The sequence below is a fragment of the Cydia strobilella genome, chromosome 6 (genome assembly GCF_947568885.1).
Source record: "Cydia strobilella chromosome 6, ilCydStro3.1, whole genome shotgun sequence".
NCBI lineage: Eukaryota > Metazoa > Arthropoda > Insecta > Lepidoptera > Tortricidae > Cydia > Cydia strobilella.
In genome coordinates, this window is record NC_086046.1 from 21,263,197 (window position 1) to 21,284,849 (window position 21,653).

Sequence of the window (21,653 nt, forward strand, 5' to 3'; positions counted from 1 at the left end):
TTTTAGTGAATCTACGCTGCACTCGCTCGATCATGTCAATATCTTTTTTGAAGTATGGATTCCATATCTGAAAGCCATATTCCAGAATTGGTCTTATGTAGGTCTTATATATCTTTAGCATTGTTTCGGTGGTGAGGATACGAAAAGCTTTTCTAATTATGTAGATTATAGAGTTAGCCTTTTTTACTATTCGTGAAATATGGGGTTCCCACTTGAGATCATTAGACACTATGACTCCCAGGTCTTGTTGGGTCATGGTTCCTGCTAACGCTACGCTGTTTAAAGTGTATGGCAACTTTGGGTTTTTGTTGTGCATGTGGAGGACTGTGCATTTAGATTCGTTGAGGTTTATAAGCCAGTCTAGGCACCAGTCCCTAATTCGGTTCAAATCTGACTGTAGTTTACTATGGTCTATCATGGGGTTTACAAACAGCTTAGAGTCATCTGCAAAGAAGCTGAAGTTGGATTCGATGGTGGTTTGTAAGTCGGTGACAAATATGCTGAACATTGTGGTTGAGATGACCGATCCCTGTGGGACGCCGCTCCAGACATCAAATTCGTCAGAAACACTGTCAGCGATACATACTCTAAATTTTCTGTCGCTTAGAAATGATCCTATCCATTGTAGAAGCTTTCCTCTTATGCCAAATAATGTCCTATAATATTTATTTATTTATTTAACAAAGTCCTAATGCCTTTATTTCAGTGCACCTCCTCCTCCTTGCTTCATTCTCCTCCTACATAAATAACATTATGCATTAAATATTTATCTTAAAACTATCTCCATTCCAGACAGTTAATTTTTTTTTTCTTTTACTACGTCGGTGGCAAACAAGCATACGGGCCTGCAACTCCAGAGGAGTTACATGCGCGTTGCCAACCCTAATACTCCTCTCCCTCGAGCTCTGGCAACCTTACTCGCCGGCAGGAACACAACACTATTAGTAGGGTCTAGTGTTATTTGGCTGCGGTTTTCTGTAAGGTGGAGGTACCTCCCCAGTTGGGCTCTGCTCTAGATCTGGAATGACATCCGCTGTCCTGTGCCCTACCACACAAAGCGAGATGTCATTCACAGTGCCCATACCTCTCTTTTGGACGTAGTTTAAGGACATACCCGGGTCCTTTTGGACGTAGTTTAAGGACATACCCGGGTCATAAATGGGTCATTTGATTCTAAAGCGAGGTTTAGACTAGCAAGAACTTGCATGCAATTTACGTTACATTGCCGACTACTATAAGGTAAACTGCATTCAAAAGTTTGATCAGATACCGCAATGTAACGTAAATTGCTTGCAAGTTCTTGCTAGTCTAAACCTCTCTTAAGTTTAAACCATTATTATACCCTGCTTTCTGACTGCAAGTACCATTTGCACTGTTAACTAACAATTTCAGACCTTACTATAAAGATATAAGGTCCACTGATGGTTAGTTTGTGTTGTTAGTGCATCAGCTCTGTGATTCAGATTTGTTTTGTTCCAATTTATAGTGTTAATTGGTCTAATTCTTCGGGTTATTGTGCAATTGTGCCATGTCTCAATTAATATCACTTGACTGCTTACAAACATTTACAGTAGCAACTATGGTTAATATTCGAATTTAAACTATCGTGAGACATATTAACTTAACTAACTTAGCGGTTTCACTCACGTATTTTTAGTCACTCGCGCGACATTTTTCGGAGAGCCTAGGTCTCCATTTTCAAGCACTAACAGTGCCTGAGTTAGTAGCGGTCACGACGGGTGGGCGGGGTACGTGCTGCGGTATGGTTAATATTCTTCTGCGTCATGTTGCGTGATTTATGCGTAATTTCTTAATAAGCTTTTTTATCTCTTAAGTGTTCTGCAAAAGTTTCTAGTTCAACCCCACCATATTGGACAATAATCTCTCACAAACTGTCTGAGTGAAGTGGTAAATCTAAAGCGAAACATGTAGAGTTATGTACAGTTTTCAAAGCCGAGATAGAGTCGGAAGCAGAATATCCAAATTTCAGATTCTGAAGTGATAAGAAAGTAAGAGAGTATAGATAATCTATCTAATGATAAGTACAATCAACAGAAGTAGCTACTTCTGTTGATTGTAGTACAGTTAATTACCCAATTGAATAATTATATAACACTAAAGTGAAGTTATCTGAGAGATACATCCTCAAATTGGGTCACAAGGTATCCAATTGAAGATAATCATTATAATCAATAACTTCACAGAAACTAGTGAGTCATACTATTGAGTCTTAACTCTAGCACAAATAGTCAATGCTTTGAATGCCATGTGACCTATGATTCACACTAATTTTCACTCAGTAAGTGGTTCAGTCAGCATCAATAGTAAAGTAAGGACTAAATACGAATAGTTTGGTACATTGACCCGCCTGTGCCTTAGCCTCTGGTTTAAAAATTAACCCGCATCGTTACTTTACAATTTAGTACCCACCGGGCTACCGCGAAAACTCGGGCAAACTGATTATTTTCAAAATGAACCATATATGAAAACGACAATCCGATTAACGTATACGTTACGCCCCTATATTGTAAATTTCATCAAAAACGCAGGAGCCGTTTAAAAAATATATATATATATATATGCAAATGTATCTGAAAAAACCGGCCAAGTGCGACTCGGACTCGCGCACCGAGGGATCTGTACTTTTTTAGTATAACAACGCACGCTAACGCCCTGACAATAGAGGCGTGTTCAGATATTTGTGAGCGCCTCGGCCGCTCCGATATATCTGATGGCGACTGTACTAGATAATATTGGCACGTAGTTTTATCCGCTTTTTTGGATGCTTACTGTACAGGTATAACGGATACTGCATTATTGTGTATTAAACCAGTATGTATATTACTTTCGATGTCGATAACAACAAGCTTTTAGTATTGCGCTCTTAACCGCCATAGGTGATAGATAATTTATTGTTATTTATCGACGCAAAATAGACTTGAACAGATAACGTTTCATAATTCAAACTTGCTAAGTATACAGACAACCTTATAATCATGGGCACCAGATTTACCATGGGCACCATTTTGTCATGGACACCAGAAAGTGATATTTTTGCAACTTCTTGGGCGAATATGTGTCTTGAAATTGTTTTGTTGTCTGTCATTTCTTGTATATGTCGGCGGCAGATCGTAAAATCGGGCATATCGGGATATTCCTAGGCATATCATGAAACGCCGCCATTTCATGTTCTGACTAAGATTAACCCAGGCATATCACGATCTGCCTAATAAAACAGGCGGCAAATCGATCAGACCAATGCATTCGACGATATTCCTAGCTTCATACCTGTCGCATCGTAAAATAACTATATAGGTAAACAATACTTAACAATACTATAAACTATAATATATTGTATACTTTCTGTTTAATTGTATATCTTAACCTGTCTTATGTGCAATAAAGTTTTTACATACATACATACAATAGCAATAGCAATAAACAATAATTCTTATACCCTCCAACGGTGAACACACCATGTGATACTTCTTATTTGTAACAGCGTCAATGTACCTAAACTGAACATTTATACAATGCGTGGCTTACGCAAGAGAGCCCACTGGAGACCAGTTACTAACGCCGCCTCTAGACTGATATTTTCAGCTACTAAATACTAAAACTAAACTAATGTTTTCCTTGTGACAGCGCGCGGGTATGATGGTGGTGCGGTTGAACCTGCGCGTGGCGCTGGGCGCGCTGTGCTGCGCCGTGCTCGTGCTCATGCTGTTATGGGCGCGGTGCGGGGAGCTCAGCCGGCCGCCAGGTACGATATTTCAGATGTTATAATCATATCAACCGAAATATGGCCAATGCTGGTCAAAATGGACCGGTGCACTGCCTTTTTCCCAAGGGTCCCAATCTTGACTAGTTTGGTTCACCGTTTGGAACCTTTACGCCTTAATAGCTACAATCAATGCAGACAGAATATTGCCTTTATTTAAGAGTGGCAAGAAAGTTATCCTGACGGGCTTACGCGAGGACGCCCAGGATCGAGTAAAGTGGAGAAAGGCAAGTAGGAAAGCAGACCCTGGCAAAGGCTGGGATAACGCTAGGTAGAAGAAGAAGTAAGATATCCTGACAGGCAAAGTGAGGAACGCTTGTAGAAAACGCCAATCGAAATTGGTTTTTAGGGTTCCGTACCCGAAGTACGTAAAAACGGGACCCTATTCCTAAGATTCCTCTGTCCGTCTGTCACCAGGCTGTATCTCATGAACCGTGATAGTTATACAGTTGAAATTTTCACAGGTGATGTATTGTATGTTGCCGATATAACAAACCAACAAATACTAAAAACAGAATAAAATAAATATTTAAGTACTACAACAAACGTGATTTTTTGCCGTTTTTTGCGCAATGTTACGGAACCCTTCGTGCGCGAGCCCGACTCGCACTTGGCCGGTTTTTTCTAATACTTCATGCAAGGAAGCGTTCATAAGCGATACTCTGTGGGAATTTTTTTATATCACAGGAACGAATCGTCAATTTTGTGGGAATTCTTATAAATCAAAACAACGAATCGTCAATTTTCTGACTATTTTGTGATAATACTATTACTTATTCTGTGACTATGTTGCATTGTCCACAGTCGGTTCGATGCTATCAAACGCGTTGACCGAGCGAACAGAACGCGATCAAATCGAATGTTCCATCAACGGCGAATATTCGATCGCTTGTCGCAGGGACCAGGACGATGTGTACGTGCCGTTTAATTTCATAAGGAAATATTTCGAGGTGAGTTCTTTCTTATTGCTTTAAACTTAGAGTTGAATTTAACTTGTAGTCGAACGAGTTGATCTAACGAACCGCGAGCGATGTGAATGTTCGATCAACGGCGAATATTCGATCGCTTGGCGCAGGGACCAACCGTGTTGCTTTGACTGAATAAAAAAAACTCGTGTATCCCATTCTTCCTAAATATGAAATTATTTGTTTCCGCGTAATTTAAACTATTGTCCTTTGATGGCTAACTTGGAATACCGTTTTTCGGTTATGTGTGTTTTCGATCGGTGCCGTGACCAGGATTTGTACGTTTTTCAGGATATATTATTAAAAAAATATCTATAAGTAAGGCACCAAAGAAACGACTCGAAACATTTTTTACGTGTTTTTCTTTTTCCTTAGATATATGGGAAACTAACATCAGTGGATGGCGTCGAGAAATTCGAATGGTCTCACAGCTACAGCAAAATCTACCACCCGAAGAAAAAGTACGATCCGCGCGGCACCTTCGTTACCTTCGAGAACTACAACGTGGAGGTTCGGGACCGCGTCAAATGCGTGAGCGGGACGGAAGGTGTTCCCGTCTCAACGCAATGGGAGCCCAGAGGCTTCTATTACCCAACGCAGATAGCTCAATTTGGCTTGTCACATTACAGCAAGAATATAACAGAGCCTGAACCAAGAATAAGGGTGTTAGATGACAGCGAGAAGTACTTAGAGAACTGGATTGTCAGTAAAGACGCGTCATTGTCAAGGGAATTTGATGATAAAGTGCGTTCGAATGTTTTAAAGTTTTCGACGACGGAATTAGTGTCGAGCCAAGTGTGGTTGAAAGTAAATATTAGCCAGGACTTCGTGTTGAGCGTGGATGTGCTGTTGAGGCCGAATTCTTCGGTGACGGTGGTGCTGCAGAATAAGGAGAGGAAAGAGACTGCTTATTTGCATTATGTTACGAATACACAGATGATTTATGCTCAGGTGAGTGAAAATTAACTTAGTCGTAACTATTTTTTTTTTAGAAGGACACCAATGCCATAAGAGACTAGGCTTACCCGGCTTGGATCTTCTATCTAAACTCTAATATGCTTGGCAAAATATTTACTTACAGTTCCTTAGTATATATCTCAATATGTTGATGCATGTTGTACAGGAGGAGCACATATACTACGGCATCGGTGCAGATCCAATATGGCGGCGGCTGACACGCGACCTAATCGTCGACATGCAAAAAGGCTGGGCCTTGTTGGACAGGCCCAAGCGCAAGTCGCCACGGACCAAGTTCAAGGTACATTATACATCTCCTTTATAAAATAAAGGCGGCTGATAATACTTTGAGTGTCTTGTATCAAAGAACTAGTTTGAAAGCCGCATCTGAGCCTCTAAACTCGTTCGTTTATTTTGACGTGTGCAAAACGCAGATTTTAAACCCAACTGATGCTAGTTATACTAAAATTGTTGTTAACCATATTGTATTTTGCCACAGATATCCAGCATGATCCTAAGCGGCAACGGCTCGCTCGACAACCTGACCATAAGCACCAGCGCGCATATGGAGCAGTTCTACGCGGCCGCCTCATGGCTGGTGCGGCGACAACGGGCCCGGAGCGGAGGCTGGCCCATACCCGTGCGGCGCCGGGTGGCTGCAGGGGTCACTGACCTGCGGCCTGGCTGGTGAGTGAGACAACCTGACCATACAGCGCACATATGGAGCAGTTCTACGCCGCGGCATCCTGGCTGGTGCGGCGACAACGGGCCCGGAGCGGAGGCTGGCCCATACCCGTGCGGCGCCGGGTGGCTGCAGGGGACACTGACCTGCGGCCTGGCTGGTGAGTGAGTGAGACGACACTTGTAGAGCGAGACAACCTGACCATACAGCGCACATATGGAGCAGCTTTACGCCGCCTCATGGCTGGTGCAGCGCCAACGGGCCCGGAGCGGAAGCTGGCCCATACCCGTGCGGCGCCGGGTGGCTGCAGGGGTCACTGACCTGCGGCCTGGCTGGTGAGTGGGTGAGACGACACTTGTAGAGCGAGACAACCTGACCATACAGCGCACATATGGAGCAGTTCTACGCCGCGGCAACCTGGCCGGTGCGGTGACAACGAGCCCGAAGCGGAGGCTGGCCCATCCTATACCCGTGCGGCGCCGGGTGGCTGCAGGGGTCACTGACCTGCGGCCTGGCTGGTGAGAGTTGTTTACGTTAAGTTCACCAAGACGACCAAAAAGTGGGGCACTACGTACCTTTTTTCGAACCGTTTCGTCACATTTTCAAACCCTCATAACTTCGTCCCAAATAACACCCAGAGAGCTCAAATTCACTGGATAGGAAATATATTAAGTTTCGTCAACCTAGATTTAATACTTTAGATTTTATCAATACCTATACGATGATTTGGCCCCTCACTCACTCACTCACTAATACAAACCTCTCAGGTACTTCCCGGTGTCCTAGAAAGCTGAAATTTGACATGGAGCCTAGGATTTACATACAAAGAACGGAAAAATAAAGAAAATGACTCCAAGCAAAGATAATTTGGGTATAGAGCGTATCGTCAAAGTAAATTTCCTGCCATCTTTCGACAAAGGATTAAAAGTTTTAGACCGCGATTTCGCTTTGATCATTTCTCTTTCACAGATAATATTATGTGTTAAAATTGTTAATTATCTAAACGGTGTCGCCATCTACTCGATTATAGGCCAGAGGTCACTGACGCCGTTTTTTCGAGCATATTTTTTTCTAGATTTTCGAAGGCACGTTTTGTTCTTAGTGTAAGGCCTGAGTGGACGCTCGAGTTGAGCGTGCAGCGGGGCGGGGCGTGCGGCGTGCATGTTAAACAAATGCAAACGTATAGAAGCGGCCTTAGTGCACGCTGCTCTAATCACTTGTGAGCCCGACGCCACGCTGCACGCCCCGCCGAACGCTCCGCTTTGAGCGTCCACTCAGGCCTTACACTTAGGCTTTATTTATCTTATATATTTGCTCCAAGTAATGACTGGTATTTTCCAGAAAACTTACTTCAGTGGTATAAAGTTGTTTTATTCAACATGACAGTGGGACCATAAATCTCAGTCAGAGGACGTTTCTAATGTTAGCCTATTAACCCTATGAATCGGCGTTGGACCTTATTGATAAGAGTTAAGTACAATTTATGTTCGTGTCAATTGTACAAGTTAAGTTCCGAGCGGCAGTTGTGTCAGTACCAAGTGATTGTTACCCGTCATTCTATTTAAATCACATTTGATCGGCGCGAGCGGAATGATGGATGAAGCTATGCATTAATTAACATGTCTTAAGATTGTCGTGCTACTTGCATAACAGTTACGATACATTTATATGTGGCTTTCCATCAGAGAAGGGTCTATGCACATGGAGCATTAGGACCCATTAGGCATGGAATATCACATATGTTCGTAACTGACAGACTCGTAAATCAGTGTAAAATATTGTAAACGCAAATTTGGCAGGAGAATTAATTAATTTCATTTGTATTTTTTTATACTACGTCGGTGGCAAACAAGCATACGGCCCGCCTGATGTTAAGCAGTCTCCGTGGCCTATGTACGCCTGCAACTCCAAAGACGTTACATGCGCGTTGCCGACCCTAACACTCGTCTCCCTCGTTGAGCTCTGGCAACTGGTATTTATTTGCGTGATGTTTAAAATAATCAAATATCGTGTTTTTAGCGCGTCAGTAAAAGTTTCCTTTATGTTGAATATAGCGACTTCTTCAAAAATAGACCTCAAATGTGCCTAAGTTAATTGGCCGGAACTGGGAGTGTCTGCCTCATATTACTAAACTACCTCGCTTACGATAGCCCGCTTATTATCAATTCACATTCACCAACTATTCACTAGCTGAAATGGACAAAACACTAGGAAGAAGAGAGATATTCACCAACTACATAGAGTAACTTATACTAGAGCGGTACTGTCATAGTAAATTTTGTAACCCCAGTAAATTCACTGCCATCTGTCGACACACTTTAAAACTAAAAATGAAGATTTATAAAAATACGATAGAATGTATTTAAACACAGATAAATGATTTTTTTTTATTTGCATTATCTTTATGATTTTGACCCATGTTCTTTCACTGATATGCGTTAAAATTGTTAAATAACAAACGAAACTGTCAACGCCATCTATACGACTGTAGGCCAAAACTAGTAGCGCCCTCTGAACGAGAATCAAATTTTCTTGATTTTCGAGGCACGTTTTTTCCTTAGACTGTATCCATCTATTACGGAGTTATATCTATCTTTGACCAACTATGACTGTGAGTAGGAGTAGAGGTAGTTGGTATGACTTACTTCCTTGCCAATTAAAAATACATCCGTGTCAATTTTCATGCTTTCTGATGTATAAGACTTTATACTGATTTAAACTAACACGATTTACACTTTTAATTTTATAACTAACACATGGACTTAATCGCGTACAAACTTACTTTTATTTATGGCCTGACGTTTCGAACGTTACGTTACGTTCGTGGTCACGGGCAGACCGGCGAGGAATTGTATCAACATCTCCTTGTCGCGCCTCTCTTTTTGCGTTCTGTGACCACGAACGTAACGTCACGTTCGAAACGTCAGGCCATAAATAAACGTAATTTTGTACGCGATTAAGTCCCGTATAAGACTTTATTCGATGCTAAAAACAATATACATCTTCAAATTATACATTCATATCTGAATGTATAATTTGTTGCATTTTGCTGATAAACTATGAACTGACTTTGACACTTGTGAACAAAGCTAACCGCTTTACATTAAAATGATTTAATGGACCATATCACATAACAATATATAATGATTAATAACTAAATGAGAAAGTTGTCAATAGGGGATATTACTGCAATGTTCTGCCACCATAGTGCAGCACTAGCCTTTATAGTAAACCATAGAGTAACTTATACATACTGTACCTTTAACAGGTTTTAGACAAGTTTTCAGAGATAATAAAATATGACAATGCATCAAGGCGGTTTGTTTACAGAGGACTTACAGGGAAACGCGAATCCGAAATTTCGCTGTCCGCCTCTTTATCGCTCGAATATGCAAGAGTGACAGAGATGTTAGATAACAAAATTTCGATTTTCTTGTTTCGCGATAGACCCTCAGATTGTGGTAGTGGCGCACCCTACGCAGAGTTTCGCGTAATATTCCCTATAGGCTAGTTAGCTATCTAGTCAAAACAGTTACTACGCTTAATTTTCACTGAATTGGCAGTGGCAGTGGCTAGATGGTCTGGTCAGGACGTTAGCCGCGTAAGCTGAAGACGCGGGTTCGATTCCCGCCTCGGCCACCGGTGAACTTGGTCACTTTTTCTTTAGTGTATGATATTTCAGTTTATATTTGCGCATTGTTCTACTGAGGTGAAAATAACCCTGTTCAAAACGTATTGTCAAAACCTATACACGTGCAACCTGTGGAGTGACTACACCAAAAAAGCCTACAGTGCTCTGCGCGTCCAGTACAATAACGCCTTCAGGGGGTTGTTGGGGCTGCCCTGGCGATGTAGCGCGTCAGGAATGTTCGCCGCGTGGAGAACCGGCGGTTTTCAAGTCGTGCTGCGCAAGCGCGTGGCGTCCCTGGGCAACGCGTGCGGAGCGCGGGGCGCGGGGCGCGGGGCAGCACCAACACTCCCCTGAAGGTGATCGCTGAGAGGATGGACAGCCCTATCCTCGCTCACTGGATGTCCGTGCATGTCAATTGTAATTATAATTATGCTTTCTACTAACACACCTAATATAAGGTTTTACTAACATAATATCATAGAGTAACTTATACTAGAGCAGTACTGTCATAGTAAATTTTGTAACCCCAGTAAATTCACTGCCATCTGTCGACACACTTTAAAACTAAAAATAAATATTTATAAAAATACGATAAAATGTATTTAAATATGGATAAATGATTTTTTTATTTGCATTAATTATTTTTATATGATTTTGACCCATGTTCTTTCACTGGTATGCGTTAAAATTATAAATAACAAACGAAACAGTCAACGCCCTCTATACGAGTGTAGGCCAAAACTAGTGGCGTCATCTGATCGAGAATCAAATTTTCGTGATTTTCGAGGCACGTTTTTTCCTTAGACTGTATCCATCTATTACGGAGTTATATCTATCTTTGCTACGCTTAATTTTCACTGAATTGGCAGTGGCAGTGGCTAGATGGTCTAGTGGTCAGGACGTTAGCCGCGTAAGCTAAGGGTTCGATTCCCGCCTCGGCCACCGGTGAACTTGGTCACTTTTTCTTTAGTGTATGATATTTCAGTTTATATTTGCGCGTTGTTCTACTGAGGTGAAAATAACCCTGTTCAAAACGTATTGTCAAAACCTATACACGTGCAACCTGTGGAGTGACTACACCAAAAAAGCCTACAGTGCTCTGCGCGTCCAGTACAATAAGTGTAAGGCCTGAGTGGACGCTCGAGTTGAGCGTGCAGCGGGGCGGGGCGTGCGGCGTGCATGTTAAACAAATGCAAACGTATAGAAGCGGCCTTAGTGCACGCTGCTCTAATCACTTGTGAGCCCGACGCCACGCTGCACGCCCCGCCGAACGCTCCGCTTTGAGCGTCCACTCAGGCCTTACACTAACGCCTTCAGGGGGTTGTTGGGGCTGCCCTGGCGATGTAGCGCGTCAGGAATGTTCGCCGCGTGGAGAACCGACGGTTTTCAAGTCGTGCTGCGCAAGCGCGTGGCGTCCCTGGGCAACGCGTGCGGGGCGCGGGGCGCGGGGCGCAGGGCGCGGGGCAGTACCAACACTCCCCTGAAGGTGATCGCTGAGAGGATGGACAGCCCTATCCTCGCTCACTGGATGTCCGTGCATGTCAATTGTAATTATAATTATGCTTTCTACTAACACACCTAATATAAGGTTTTACTAACATAATATCATAGAGTAACTTATACTAGAGCGGTACTGTCATAGTAAATTTTGTAACCCCAGTAAATTCACTGTCATCTGTCGACACACTTTAAAACTAAAAATGAAGATTTATAAAAATACGATTAAATGTATTTAAATATGGATAAATGATTTTTTTTATTTGCATTAATTATTTTTATGATTTTGACCCATGTTCTTTCACTGATATGCGTTAAAATTATAAATAACAAACGAAACCGTCAACGCCCTCTATACGAGTGTAGGCCAAAACTAGTGGCGCCCTCTGATCGAGAATCAAATTTTCGTGATTTTCAAGGCACGTTTTTTCCTTAGACTGTATCCATCTATTACGGAGTTATATCTATCTTTGATAATATGGATTATTTGTATCTGAAATAAATGCTTTCATTTCATTTTATTTCATTTTCATTTTATTTAATTCATTTCATTTCATATAGTAAAAATAAACCTTGAAGGAACTTTTTAGTCCATCTGGCAGTTGGCGGTTCAACTTGCTATCGGTACGAAAACAGAATACCTACTAATTTAAAAACTCCCTGTCATTATATGATTTTGTTATACTTGTGCATGACTTCAACTCTAAGTGTAAATTGTATCAGTATTCAGTTCAGTGGTACGGAGATTAAAAACGTTTACGCTTAATAAATAATAAAACAACTCAATTAGATCGGCGCCGGCGCAAATAGTCTGCACATGCAATTGAACAAGATAATTATAGATCGGCAAATGTCACTCGCTGCGCTGCGTGTGCGTATCTTTTTATTTGAACCTTAACTGCTTGCGTTAAGGCCGCTTTTTGTGTGCCAAAACGGTCGAACAGTTTTTTAGTTAAAAACTAGTGTTGGAATGTAAATTTTATGTAAGATTGTGCTGAATTATTCAAGACCTTGTCAAGACTTGATATTTCAGCGCTGTTGCAAGCGCCATGTTGACGGAGCAAGTTTTTAGTTGCATTGAAGTGATGCAGTTTGGAAGTTAAATTTGACAAAGCGTTTGACGAACGGAGAGACGTTCGTTATTATAAAAGTTTATTGCTGCCATTTTGGCTACTTAACCCTAAAAACATACGGGACGTAACTATGGAACGTGTTAACTCGCGTTAACAGCGCCATCTATGGGACACCCTCTAATCTGTATTGAACCCTCGATGACTTATCTACTTTACGCACCCACAGGATACGTAATTCAAGAGACGGCCCATAGGTGGCGCTTTAATCAATAAATAGGTTTAAGATAGTAATAAGAAAGATGTACCTACTTTTCAACTTTACCAATAAACACCATTCGATATACACGCTGGTTTTTCTCTCAGACTCCTGACTCCTTCGATCTCCGCCCACGTGCCAACAGAACGCTTCTTTGACGCAAGAAATACTAGAACAAGACCAATTTTTGTTTGATGTTTTTGTGAATAATATCCCCTCTTGCTTACACAGGCACTCAGCAATGAGCCAAGGGCACGGCATCTCGCTCCTCGCCAGGGCGTTCCACCGCAGCGGAGACGCTGCGTATCTGCGTGCGGCTAAAAAGGCCCTTTATCTGCTAGATGTACCCAGCCACGCAGGTGGCGTTAAGGCCATGTGGATGGACAAGCATGTCTGGTAAGTCCATAAGTTAATTTTAGGGCACAAATACAGGAATACACACAAGTACAAAGTAGTGAGAAATATTGACAGTAATGGGGCCCACTGACTATTAGCAAAGATAGATATCTCCGTAATAGATGGATACAGTCTAAGGAAAAAACGTGCCTCGAAAATCCAGAAAATTTGATTCTCGTTCAGAGGGCGCTACTAGTTTTGGCCTACAGTCGTATAGATGGCGTTGACGGTTTCGTTTGTTATTTAACAATTTTAACGCATATCAGTGAAAGAACATGGGTCAAAATCATAAAAATAATGCAAATAAAAAAAATCATTTATCTATATTTAAATACATTCTATCGTATTTTTATAAATCTTCATTTTTAGTTTTAAAGTTTGTCGACAGATGGCAGTGAATTTACTGGGGTTACAAAATTTACTATGACAGTACCGCTCTAGTATAAGTTACTCTATGCTATTAGTCCGCCGGACGATATCGGCCTGTCAGTTGTTCGGAACTGTCAAATTTTTGTTCTAACGACAGACCGATATCGTCCGGCGGACTGATAGTCAGTGGGCCCCTTTATAGTAGAAGACGCAAAAGTAACGCGAGCGATGCAATTTTAAGTGTCAATTCATGTGGATACAAAGTAACACTGTTCTCGAGATAAATTAGCTTCATGCATGATTTTTTTTTTTGATTCATAATTCATATCGTTGGAACACCGGAAATGATAAAAATACTTTTGTAAACCTTAACATTATTTTATTAAAAAATATTTAAAATGTTGAAAATATTTGAGCGGTTGAAACGCTCATAATTTTTGGCGCGAATTCGACAGAGCGTGATGACGTCACACGTTGGGCGGCCCAACTGACGTTTGCTACTAATGACACTAATCTGTCGAACGCGTGACGTCACGTGGCGTTTGGAGCGTTTCGCTCGCTAGCTTTTCGCGGGCAAATTTTTGTACTTTTTATTTATAATTTTAAGTAATTAAATGGTAATTTAAAAACGGAAATGCATTTGTAACATGATATAACGGTAACAAACATCCGAATAAAACATATTTCGTTCAAATATAAACTTCATGCATGAGGCTAATTACCACTTTTTGCATTATTATAATAAAAGGAAAACGAAAAATTGCATGCAATAATTCTAATATTCGATACATCGATCAAATACCGTAACAAAAATCAACGCATCATCATCAAGCAAGCAAGTTCTTGATCTTATCGTGGAAGGGCCTAAGTACAGAATAAGATCCTAAATTTATAAATCATTTCACAATTCCAGGTACGAAGAATACCCGACCAAACCGCCGCTGTTCGTCCTAAACGGCTTCATATACACACTCCTCGGCCTCTACGACCTCCACGTGATCGAAGGTGAGAACTCCATTTCTCTCGCCAAGAAGATGTTCGATGACGGCATGACGTCACTCAAAACATTACTCCCATTGTTCGACACAGGCAGCGGCAGCTTTTACGACCTGAGGCATTTCACGATAGGCGTAAGTCCTAATATTGCACGATGGGATTACCACGCCACTCATGTGAATCAATTGTACTTACTAGCGGGGTTGGATGATGACCCAATATTGATAAATACCGCTAAAAGATGGGAGGGGTATATGCAGGGAAAAAGGGCAGCTCACAATTGAGCCAAATTTAATGTTATTGGGTTGTAATAAGAAATATTTTCTATTGAAATTGGTTTCTATTACCTATGGTATTTCATGTCAGGCGTCCTAATATTGCACGATGGGATTATCTACTCATGTGAACCAATTGTACTTACTAGCGGGGTTAGATGATTGACCCCATATTGATAAATACGGCTTAAAGATTGGGGTTTGAGCCAAGTTGATATTGGGTTGTAATAAGAACTATTTTGCATTGAAACTGCTGCATTCCTCGTCAGGCGTAAGTTTATTGCAAAGAAAACAAAAGCAACTCTCTTCCATTTAATAATGGTTTAAATTTAATTGGAAGTAATTTGTACTAGTATTAGGGCCATGGGACGATAGAGGTTAATGCAGCCAACTCTTGCTAATGGAAATTGTGCGTTATTGTAAAAATAAAGCACGTAATCGAATCGTCGATTTCGGTTTTAAATCGGGAACATTATTGAACGATTTCTATGTATAAATACAGGTTAATATGTATGCACATTGTTAAGTAGTTTATTTATATACACTGAACAAATGCGAAAGACTAGTACTTGTAATAAAATAGCTACTATTCAATAAAGATTTATCGACATATATTTAGAATGAATCTCAACTCTATTAAGGTTTAGAGTTGGTATTTGTATATTCAATTTTCAACATATGTTAGTGTTGAATTTGATAATGTATATGAAAATGTCTCAATCTTTTATATTCTGCGACTTCGGTACTAAATAAAACATGAATAGCATTTTAGAAATGAAGATGCCAAAAGACTGTTGTGGATGGTGTTATGCACGAAGTGAATGTGAAGGCCAGCCACACTTACCCGTATTTACCTTACTTGGTTGTTTTCTGCATAACACTGTCTGCTGGGAATCACTGGTGTACTTTTATAGCAAACAAAGTAGTATAAAAAGTATTTCTAGTAGCTATTGGTAGTTTTGACTTGAGTCGTTAGACCAAATTTTCTGAGTAAATTTAAATTGTAGTACAGTAGAGAAATTCGTTTGTTTACAATCTTGTCCAAATCAACTGGTGAAAGAAACGTTGTCCTTTTTTTCGTGTCTTTGTATAACTACCGGGCATCGTAAACTGCGAGCGAAATCCATTGAAGTACTAGGGTTGTTACTTAGTCAAGTCACGCCCACGCCCTCGCCAGACAAAGAATGAAGGACTTTGGAACAGGCTACCTGGAACCAAAGGAATTCAAAACGCTACCCATAAGGTCCATCATCCGGCATATGGAGATGGTGGGGAAAGCTCTTGAGTAGCGGACGGATCTTTCCTAGAGGGTAACTGCACAAAAGATCCCTATGGGTCGAAGTGTATCCGCAAGGGCCCCCGAAATTATAAGATAAGATAAGATAGTCAAGTCAAAGTACGTCATTTCAATGGATTTCGCTCGCAGTTTACGATGCCAACTACATATACACACAACATATAGTTGTGAATAAATGACATATCTTTAAGTACGATTTTAAGTTCATGTAGCTCTTAATGAATAGTTGAATAACTTATTTTCAATTAACGGACTTTGAAAATGACAGTACTATTTGAACACAAAACTATTTCCATAAGGCCCTTGGTAAACGTAAGGCTTCCTCTAACCAAAGATACATTGATTGAGTAAGATGCGTAAAATCTAAGACAATTTCCTGCTTCGAATTTGACAGGTAAAGATTGCGCTGTAAAGCTTCATACGTTTTGCGCATGGAAACTATATAAAGGAGCCAAATCTCTATGTACAGTCGAGTTCATAAATATGTATACATTTTTTCACCTTATTGCAATGGAATAAGGTGAAGAAATGTATACATATTTATGAACTCGACTGTACGAAAAGTGTCCATCAAAAAACAGTCATTAGGCGGCGCCACCGTACACCGAAATACTACCAAAAACAATACGTAGATTTGGTCGGGTTATTTGTTGCCTTATATGGTTCATGTTATACTCATGTCCCAGAGCCTAACTAGCGCCACCGGAGAAATTAGGAACTATTATTTACAGCTGAAAGCTGGTCACTTTTGCAATAGTTCTGCCATAAGAGATTGTCGTCCTATAGTTTTGCGGTAACTCTGATTGTCAAAAGTTGACGTTTGACAACTGAATTGAGCGCCATCTGTTTTGGGTGTCAAACTAAGAGGCATGTTTTTTTCTTAGAAATTACATCTCTATTACAATCGATTATCTTTACTCTAACGAACGCACATATTTTACCTCAAATTGTTGTGACTTATTTATCCCGCTTATTATTCTAAGGTAAATAATATTTATTTTTATAAATAATAATTCTTATTATTATTTTAAAGGCCTGTTATCAATTAAAAGGGTCATAAATCTTATTATTATTTCCTGTGGACATTGATGACTTTATTTATTTATTAAACTTTATTGCACAAATAAAGAAAGATGTCAAATGGCCACTTTAATGCTTGAGGGAAATGGGGAGTACGTTTGTATGGAGAAGTGGTCACGTGATTAGTTGTAGGAAGAAATCCAGTAGAATGTATACAAATCGTTCGGCCACAAGAAAGAAACGTTTTTTCACCCAAAAACATTACTGTAAGACTGATGTTTGAATGCTGTTTGTTTATCCGTACTTACATACTCGTGACAACTAGGATTGCCATACGTCATTTCCCCTGATATGACAGGATTGTTTGTCCTCAACTAAACTAACTTTTAGTTGAAGTAGATGTTGCTGACTTTGGTACTATATCACATACCTACTTGTGTAGTTTCCGTGTCAAAATGAATCATAGGGTGATTGCCACGAGTCAAATGTGTATTAAAAACGAAGGGGTACGGAACCCTTACACAAAAAAGCGGCATACAAATTACGTTTGTTGCATGGGAGCCCCACTTAAATATCTATTTTATTTTGTTTTTAGTATTTGTTGTTATAGCGGCAACAGAAATACATCATCTGTGAAAATTGCAACTGTCCTATCACGGTTCATGAGATACCTGGTGATGGATAGACAGACGGATAGAGGAGTCTTAGTAATAGGGTCCCGTTTGTACCCTTTGGGTACGGAACCTTAAAAATGATAAAATTGTGTAAACTAATACCCTAAGCTGTATTTTTATATGGAACCACACACTTAACGAGATCGCAATGTAAAGACATAGATGATAAATTTGAATGTACTTAATTAGATTTATTTCAACTAACATTGTAATTAATATTATTTAAGTAGAAATTGTGCATATCAAATAACGTTAGTTTATTTATTTTAGAGATTAGTAAGCCATTCTAATTAGGTATAAAACTCCCATGAGACTCAAACATATTAACATTATTTTAATATTATTAAGCCATATTTACACGTCAAAGAAATGTCAATTTGCTGTCCGCTCAACATAATCCGTTAAACACTTTTGAATTTCGAACAAACTGTAAGGGCCACTAGCGATAGCGCGTTTCAGGGTTAGCCAACTACTTAACTCGGAGTTAGTACAGGAACAGTACAGTTTAACCCTGTATAAGGGGGTTTTTAGAAAAATTGGTATCATTTTTTTTTAACCATCAACTTTTGGGTTATTTAAATTCGGAATCACGAGTACTATTGAATTAGACAAAGATAAAAAGTGGTTCCAGTTTTTCATACAAATTTTCGGTGTCAGTTTTGTAACGGTCCATACATAATGTATGTGAAAATGCATTACAAAACTGTAATTTTTTGGGGACACATTTTTATTCTTTTTTAATTGATAGTCCTCGTGATTCTGAGTAGAAATAACCCAAAAATTGATGGATTTTCGAAAAAACAGTAAATGGTACACTTGTAAGTGAAAATGTCCATAAACAGTTGACTCCGAGTTAGTTGGCTAACCCTGGAACGCGCTAGCGGCCCCAATACTTTTTGATTCAATTTTTTTTCAGTGATCCGGATGAAAAGGGACAGCTTAAAAAAAATCTTTTAAAAGTCATATTTTATTCTTGCCTAATTATTTATTGTTAATTTAATTTAAAACACTATTTATGTTAAACAAGTTAGGAACTTACACTACTTAATATATGTTATGACAGCTGGGATGTCAAATTGTTATAATAAAAACTTCCAATGCCTCGAAATATTTCAAAAATGTCTTATATTAATGACAAATAATTATTGTAACATGTAACCATATCTAATTATCTATTAGTGAACTATCTGAATTTGTAATTTACTGATGTAGGAAATATTCAAAATATGTAATAATAAATAATAATAACTCCCACGGCCGATTCGGCCACGGCGACTGCTGTCAACTCCGTTATTGTTGTCTCTGGTGTGCTCGCAAGTGGCTGACGTAGCCGATTTTGTTTCCAAAAGTATGTAAAATATGTATCTAGTGTATGAAATATGTATTGAAATCTCTTATACCGCTTTTAATAATTTACCGTCAGTCTTAGCAGAAAACTTCGCGTTTTAAATTTTTGCAAAATGCTACAACGATTTTTTCTGTGTTAAACGATATATATTTGTTTGTTTAATAAGCACAAATCGTTTTCAGACTGTATCTAAGAATTTAGAAAAGCGATTGAGATATTATTACCATAGAGAAGCCATATTACCAAACAATAGTTATTTGTGCAACAAGAGAGGAAAGTTGGTTTTTCTTGCGAGTGTTTATTTTGAGTCCCGAGAAAGCGAAAGATTCTATAATTGAAACACGAGCGAAGCGAGTGATTCTAAGGTAGAATCTTGAGCGTAGCGAGGGACTCAAAAACACGAGATGTAAAAAAACTTTGCTCTCGTGTTGCACACATAGTTTTTCACCTCAGTAGTGAGAACATATTAAAGGTTAAAATGTATTTCGAATTACACAGAATAAACAGAAAAAAAAGTATTATAATATGTACGATACGATAAGATACGATACGATAGGTACGATACGATACGAGACCGGACCGGACCGGACCGGACCGTACCGTACCGTACCGTAGTATGAAGTTCATGGCCTTCACTAAATTAAAAAGCTACATTGTTTCACTCCCTGGAGTGAGGAAAGTCGCACTTTCCTCACTCCAGAGAGTGACGAAAGTAGGCTTGTTCGAGCTGCTGAGGTGAAAAGAAATTGTCTCAATCGCAACCTGTACCACGCGACGACCAAAACGTCGTAAGCGCCGTAAAATTCATGGCGCTTACGCGTTTAGGTCGCGAGACTCACGCTCCGCTTCTATGGTCTGTTGTCAAAACAACACCAACTCATGGCGCAAAATACTGGTTCTCTGTGCCGGTTCTATACGTAGCAAATACGTAGTAATAATAGTTCAATAAGATAAAAGCATGTTTTTTTGATATGGCAACAGATTGAATCTGATCAAAGACTTATAAATTGCTATTAATCCATTATGAAAAAATGTTTGTTTTTTCATTGTTTCTTAGTGATTCATTTAATTTATTAATACGCTGATAATATATGTACCAATTGTTTGTTTAAAATATTTCTTGCCAATGACACTTTTATATATGTATAAAACGCATAAGTACGTTTTTAGATAGAATGTACCAAATTGTCGAAACTCAATAAGGCGCTAAAGATTCAATTAGCAATTTATTTGACGAACAACTGACAATGTGGTACCTTTTTTTGGAAAACGTCTCTTTTTTTTAAATTACTTCGTAGGTATTTAGATCAGTACGGTTTCACTCACTATTATTTTTAATCGCTTTTGGCGACATGTTTCGGATTCGTCGGGAATCCTTCCTCAGGCAGAGGCAATATTGTACAATAAATGTTCAGGTCAATTGAAATCAAAATGCTAAGAATCTATCTATCAATATCAAATCGAAATATTATTATTGCCATCTATATGTATATGCCTCCTAATTTTGTGGTAAACTATTTTTTTTAATGTTTATATTTCTTTGTTGTTTTTATACTTTCATATGTTATAGTTTATCACGAATAAATTCAATGATTTCTGATTTTGTTTTCTAATATTATTTAGTGTTCTTGGTAATTTTATACCCAATTTGAAATAATTTATCAATTACACCGTACGTGTAGCGTGATTAATTTCCTGTTTCCTGTATTTCATTTCATGTATTTGAGGCAGAAGAGTCAATGCAAACGTAATTGAACGTATTTTAAGAAGTTGTGATTGACAGATGGTTTTAATTTTCTACCTTAACGCAAACAAAACAAAGTCAAACTTTTAAATATTCCACACAACCGTATGATGTTTATTATATTGATATGAATATTACAACTAAGTATAAAAACCATCTGTTAGTGACGAACAAGATTCATTGAAATATTTATCAGTACGGTTTTTACCCACTATTATTTTTAGTCGCTTTTGGCGACATGTTTCGGATTCTTTGGGAATCCATCCTCAGGCACGAGTGTCCGAGGCGGTTGTACGTCGTGCACTAATAGTGAGTAAAAACCGTACTGATAAATATTTTGAAATATGTCTCACGATAGTTTAAGTGCGAAGATTCATTGATTCTATTACTTATGTAAAATCTTTATAAAAATGTGTTTCTGATCATTGAGATATTATTATTACAGAGAAGCCATACCAAACAATGAAATTGTCGCAATCACAACCTGTATCACGCGAACAAAACGTCGTAAGCGCCAAATAAATTCAAGGCGCTTACGCGTTTAGGTCGCGAGCTTCACGCTCCGCTTTTATGGTTTGTTGTCAAAACAACATCAACTCATGGCGCAAAATACTTGTGTGTTGGTTCTATACGTTAGTAATAATAGTTCAATACTTCGGATTTGACAGCTGATGTAGATTGCGCTGTACAGT

At 39.3% G+C, this 21,653-nt stretch overlaps 1 protein-coding gene across 1 annotated transcript; it reads left to right on the plus strand.

The window, feature by feature from the left end:
• Nucleotides 1-3,645: 3,645 nt before the first annotated feature.
• On the plus strand, nt 3,646-17,154 carry LOC134742285 (D-glucuronyl C5-epimerase). Its single transcript, XM_063675335.1, has 8 exons — nt 3,646-3,763; nt 4,586-4,731; nt 5,122-5,697; nt 5,870-6,004; nt 6,203-6,390; nt 13,074-13,238; nt 14,521-16,648; nt 16,740-17,154. The coding sequence occupies exons 1-7, from the start codon at nt 3,655-3,657 to the stop codon at nt 14,885-14,887; spliced, it is 1,686 nt and encodes a 561-aa protein (XP_063531405.1). The 5' UTR covers nt 3,646-3,654; the 3' UTR covers nt 14,888-16,648; nt 16,740-17,154.
• The last annotated feature ends 4,499 nt before the right edge of the window (nt 17,155-21,653 follow it).